General features: G+C 48.6%; 1 protein-coding gene across 1 annotated transcript in view; it reads left to right on the top strand.

Moving 5' to 3' along the window:
- The first annotated feature begins 1,006 nt into the window (after window positions 1-1,006).
- The window catches only part of RPS6KA2 (ribosomal protein S6 kinase A2), a 330,001-nt gene continuing 325,007 nt past the window's right edge, over window positions 1,007-6,000 (top strand). The window contains exons 1-2 of the mRNA XM_081530720.1: window positions 1,007-1,069; window positions 4,785-4,844. Of these exons, the coding sequence (XP_081386846.1) occupies window positions 1,007-1,069; window positions 4,785-4,844 (123 nt within the window). The remainder of the gene's footprint in view (window positions 1,070-4,784; window positions 4,845-6,000) is intronic.

The raw sequence follows: 6,000 nt of genomic DNA, 5'->3' as shown, positions 1-6,000 counted from the left end.
CCTCTCACCCTGTCTCCCAAGACCAGCAGGACTGCCAGCTCTGGAGGTGCTGAGGCCGCCGGCCTGCCCCGGGACGGCCTTGGCTGGAGCAGGACAAGCCGCAGGACTCGGGGCCCCGGGCCCCCGGCCCTCCCTCCTTTCCTTCTCCCTGGAGAGGGAGTGCTTCCCTGATGCTTGGGGGATGGGGGGGACACTCAGGCGGAGGTACGGCCCCAGTTGCCCCTCCAGCGGCAGCTGTCTGATGCAGAGTCTCTGAAACGCTGGTGCAGGAGAAGCAGCTCCCGGGCACCTGGCCTCTGGCCTTGGCCCCTAGCGGCGTCCCCGCTGGCCGCAGGTGGTCGTAGGGGGCTAGGCGCAGTCCTTGGCGAAGGGAGGGGTGTGTGCACGCGTGTGCACGCGCGCGTGCGAGGGGAGGGAGAGGGCAGAACCTGCCACACGGCCCCCTCCTCTCCGCCCCTCCTCCCCCAGCCCTCGGTTGCTATGCGGTTTCTATGGCAGCAGCATCCTCAGACCCAACTTTCACCCGTCGTTTAGAGCCAATTAAGGTAAAATAGTGGGGGGAGGGAGAGTGGCCGCCCAGGGGAGGGGGCGAGGCGGGGAGTCCAATCTGAGGCCGAGCCGGCGCGCAGTCCGGGAAAGTCGCAGCGCGCATCTCGAGGCTGCAGCCTGCCTCCTCCTTCTCCTTCGGCTCGCTGCGCCGGCCAGCGCGAAGCGGCCGAGCCCCTGGCGCAGCCCAGGGGTGGCGTGGCTGCCCTCTGGGGCGAGGACTCGCCGGAGCAGCGGCCACACTGAAGACCCCCGGCTCCCTCCCCAGCCCCCGGATCCGAGGACCTGACTGGCGCCAGCGGCCGTCCCAGCAGGACTGCGTCCTCACCGGCTCCCTTCCTCCAGCGCCGCCCGCCTCTGCCTGCGCTCCAGCATCCTGTCTGGATCTCTGTACTGTTTGGTGCCTCGGGTCATTTGCTTCCTCACTGTCCACACTTGATCGGAGGGAAAGTTTTCAAACATGCCCATTGCACAGTTGCTGGAGCTATGGAAAAAGATAGAGGTGGAGCCCATGGAAATAGAGGTGAGTCCAGAGAAGGAAAGTGTGGTACTTTTTCTACAGTATCCTTAAAAACCCTAACTCTGCGGCCAGTGGGCAGTCTGTGTACTATAAAGAAATCATATTTATTGAGCGACTATTACATGGTAGAGTCTGGGATGTTTAATGAGTATGGGTGTGTGCTGTGTTTATACACACGTATAAACTGTACATATGTGTGCACACACACCCACGCAAGGCGTTGTGTGTGGTGTAAATACATGAATGAAAATGAACGAAGAGAAAAATGGCTGCTCTTCAGCCAAACTTCAGGATGCTTCTTAGAGTGTGTGCCTTAAGAGAGTCTCCATGCTTTCAAACTAAGCTACATCAGTTTATTTCCTTCAACAAGTGGCTTTAAATTATAAGCCCTCCAACTGCTACAGTGAAGGATGAAACCAGAAGGCAAAACAAATGATGAGCTCTGCTTTAAAAGCAAGGCACAGAGATAATGCAACCTTAACAGGGTGCGTGTTTGAATCAAGAGGAGAGATTGAGGATGAAAAGATAATGAGATGCAGATGTCAGCGGCCCACCCACAGGGCTGCCTGGCGTGTGGGAGGCAGGTGTGATACTGCTTAACTTATGCTACCCAAGGGACACGGAGCTCTCTGTTCATGGAATTTCGTTTGTTTAGTTTGAATTATAGACCATCAACCTATATTTTTCCTGGAAGAGAAAGTTCCCCAAAGTTATTAAATCTATTGAATTATTTAATATACCTGTGCTGTGTTTATAGCAACTCAAATCACATTTATAAATGGCAAATTTTAGTAACTCACCAAACCTTTACAAACCTTTAACTTTTGCCTCATTTTGTATATCCTGCATCATATCAGTAAGTTCAATTTTTCCTAGTTTACATGTTTTATATATATATTATTTATATATATGTATTAAACCATTCACGTAATTTTAAATAGGAGAGATTCTGTTTCAGAAGAGAATTTAGTTAATATTTTATATTTAACACTTTTTTGGAAGCCACACTAACTTATTAATGCCTGGGGTGTGTATATTGGTCAGAGGAGCTTGTCAAGTCTGGCACAGATATGAAGGCCAGCTCTTCGATGGAGTACCTGAGTGGGAGGTGATGACCCCATGGGTCAGGGCTATTGATTATTCTGTCTGCACATGAGGCTGTTCTCGGCAGTGACAGCAATACCTTAGAAAGAACCTCTCACTCATTATGTTGCCAAATCAAGTTTATTTTTTCTTTTGAGAAAGGTTTGGGTTTTTACCAAGTTGAACTAGTGACTTGAATTAATGATGGACCAGAAGGCCTATTCCTATATCCAGGTGCTTTCTGAGCCCCTCCTGGTGATCTGAACTCTGTTGGTAGTGGGGGGGGAGCCCAGCCGACACCCCTCAACGTTTGAGTCCCACGGAAGAAGCCTTTCTGTCAGGGGAGGACTGGTCGGGGGGCTTAGAAAGGAGGACAGGAGTGAGGAGTGGGGGAGGCTTGGAGCATGTCTTCTGGGACTCTGGACACTGTGTTGTGGCCAGTGACCCTAGCTCTGGAGAGCAGCTTGCGCTTTAGACGTTTCTAAAATTGAAAATACACCAGCAATAAATATTCTTGCATTATTTTAAATATATATAACATGACCTTAGAAAAAGCTTGCAATCTGGAATAATCTGAAGTAGAGTTGGCTGAGAGACTGTATGGCCTTCGCCACCCCACAGAGCACCTTTATAGAAGTTTTTGAGGTTCGTGTATATGCAACAACAAATAGTAAAAATTGGATAAATTAAAAGATCCTGAAGCAAAAGAAATTTTCTTCAGGCTTCCTGGGTGAATGTTTTGGGATAGTAAACCCTAAGGAAGTTAAGACAGAGCACTCAATCTCTGTTTATTTGCAACCCAGAAATGAGAGCTCTTTCTACAGAAAGATTAAACCTGAAATATTAACCCTGAGATATTTCAAGGTGTCAGGAAAATGTGAGATCTCTCTATTTTGGAACCCAGAGGCTGATTTTGTTCCCCAGTTTGGCACACGTTTTATGTTGTGTGATACTAAAATAACTCCCATATCAAGGAATTGGGCAAAACTAGATGGAGTCCATTTGACCTCTGAACTCCAAGTTGTCACAAAATCCTTGCATAAAACGTGTGATTTTCTATGAGAAAACTGCTATGTGAGGCCAGTGCTTCCGTTGTTTGATTTTACAATTTGACAGAGCCAGTTGTTGGTTTTCCAGGGGTAATGATCAATGCTCGTGGACTCGAGGTTTTTCCTGCCTTCATGAGTTGCTTCCCCTCTAATCTCTTTTCTCATCTGCAGTGAGAGGGAACTGAACTAAGTTGGATTTGAGGGTCACTGGACTAGAAAATCCTTATAAAAATCCTTATGTAGAATCCCTATACATCCTTATAAAAATCGACCCTTCTTCAGCACACAAACCAGGGGAAGTTCATTTGAGTGTCTAGGGAAAGTGTTTGTGATTTATGAACTGTTTTGAGGTATTTGGAAGGCGTATTTTACCCATGAATGAGGCATGTTGACAAGGAAACATGTGCTAATTAAAAAACTGGGACCTCCGTAAAATCCCAGAAGAAGCTGGCATCAAAGATAAGCACAAGTATTGTGTGAACGGTGTGTCAGCAAGTTAGACACACATCTTCAGAGCAGGACTTTTCCATCACTGCTGTCAGCAGGGGTACAGCGCCCAGGGTGTGCTCTGAGGTGGGGGGATGTGGCTGGGGAGTGAGGACTTGGGAGGTGTGGTGGGGAAGGCAGGGCAGGACCAGCCCAGGAGGACCAGCTGACCCATCTTGTTTGTCCTTCAGAGGACTCAATGAGGTTTTTCCTTCCAAGGTGTCATCACGCATTAGAGAAAGAAGAAAGCCCTATTTTTAAGCAATGCAGATCACACACGACTCCTGAAGTTCCTAGCCTAGCTTGTACAGTGACGATTATCTCGTGGCTGCTGGGCTGAAAACGAAACTAGAAATGGTTGTGACAGCAGCCAACTCAGAGTGTCCGCCACACACCAGAGCCGGGCGGAGTGCTGTGAGGTCTTATTTCCCTGAATTCTGTCTGTGTCTCCAAGCAGCAGATATCCTTATGTCCCTGATTTTCTATGTGGGGAAACTGAGGTTTGGGTTAAGCAATTTGCCTGAAGTCATTAAATGGGAAGTAAAGCTCAGACACAGATCTTTCTGTTCAAGGCTTATCCTGCAGAAACACAACACTTTATGATTTTATCATTCGGGACTTGACTCTCTCTGGTTTAATTCACTCTCTGAGCTTTGGGTCGAGATTGTGGTTTTGTTCCACTCTAACAGGCTGGCTACAAAGCCTCCCTATAACCTGTTTCTATCCTCACAGCCCGAGTCTTTCAGGGCCGTGTAAATCCACACCCCACTCTCACCCTGCTGGTCAGGGAGTTATATAAACCACCTGCTTCTCCTTTCAATTGTGCTGTCAGACATGCACAGTTGGCTGATCTGGTAATTTGTCATTGTGGATATAAACACTCACTGCCTTATTTGCCTCCTGTTATATAAAGGGTCTGTCTCTGGCATGAAGCATCATAGAGTTTTAATTAAATCCAGGTGGAGAGGGGCCTTGATGCCACTTCTGTGTCCTGCTGTCCAGCACTGAGTAGTCAGTCCTTTGCATTGATTGCCTGTATGATGCTATTTACAAGAACACTGGCACGCTAACTGCACTACACATGTCTCTTTTGTTGTCAGAGCACCGAGGAGGATCTGAACCTAGACTCAGAGCCCACCATAGAAGACGCTGTGGGAGAAGTAACTGTACGTGTTTTATTATTTGGGGAGGAGAGTGGGGTGGAGGGAGGAAATGAAAGATTGAAATTAGTGATTATTTTAGTGAAATTAGTCTGTATATACGTACATGTGTGCACACACACACGTACCCATATGGGTTGTGTACGTATTATAGTCAATAATTTCCCACAAAAGGGGTACTTAGAACACAGGAAGAAAAATTACCACCCAAGTTGAGATTAAGAGTCTTCTCGTGTGGACTTTTTAAAGGGAAAATGACAAGTCATTATCAATTAAGAAACGCACGGAGAATTGAGAAGTGAGGGATCACTCTCACCTGCTGGAGGTCGGGTCACGTAGCCTCTTAGAATGTTTGGGATATGTTGTTGGGGCCACGGGAGGAGGTAGATCCCTCTGTGGTCGGGCGACGCCTGGGCCGAGCGCCAAGTGGGTCTTGGGGCGGGGCGATGGGGCGATGGGCGGGGCTGGGGGCGGGGCGGTGGGTGCTGGGCGGGGGCGGGGGCGGGGCCGGGGCAGAGCAATAGGGCGCTGAGGGGCCTGGACTCTGACATCCAGGGAATCTTTGGTGTATTTCCGGCAGGGAGACTGCTGAGGCCCATCTGCCGTCAGCTTCAGGAGACAGGCTCCAGGGTGCTCACAGGGGCAGCCAAAGTGGCACCACGACTGGCTGTGCACCAGGACCCCCTCAAAGTGCTTGGTCACTCACAGAACCTGTTACATTATTAACTGTAGTTACTTCCTAAGGTCTCCTGGTCTCAAGTTGTCTTATCCTTAGCACTTTTGATGGAAATGTAGGTGCTACGTTGTTGCAGGAATGCAGGCAAGTCGACTGATCTCTTGAAGTTATTTTTGATAACAGAACATGAGATAGAGGAATGGTTACTGTTTCCTGGTGTCACCTTGTCTGAATAACAGAAAGTCAGCCTGCCTTTGACTCTTAGTCAATGAAGAGTGGTTAGGAGTGTCTGCAGGACACAAGGTTGATGTGTGGATGCATTTGTAAAGTTTGTGGGGAAACTGAAAGATACTGTGGGTCCAGCCTGTCACTGGCTGCTTCTGAGATATGATGCTGAAAACCCCAGGCTTCAATCCAGCAGCAGGGAAGTGTCCCCCAGGGGTCTTGAGTGGTTGTCTGACTTTTTCTGGAGCCAGGTTT

Source organism: Giraffa tippelskirchi, chromosome 9, assembly GCF_054371585.1.
Source record: "Giraffa tippelskirchi isolate mGirTip1 chromosome 9, T2T-mGirTip1v1.2.pri, whole genome shotgun sequence".
NCBI lineage: Eukaryota > Metazoa > Chordata > Mammalia > Artiodactyla > Giraffidae > Giraffa > Giraffa tippelskirchi.
This window is presented reverse-complemented; position numbering and strand designations above follow the sequence as displayed.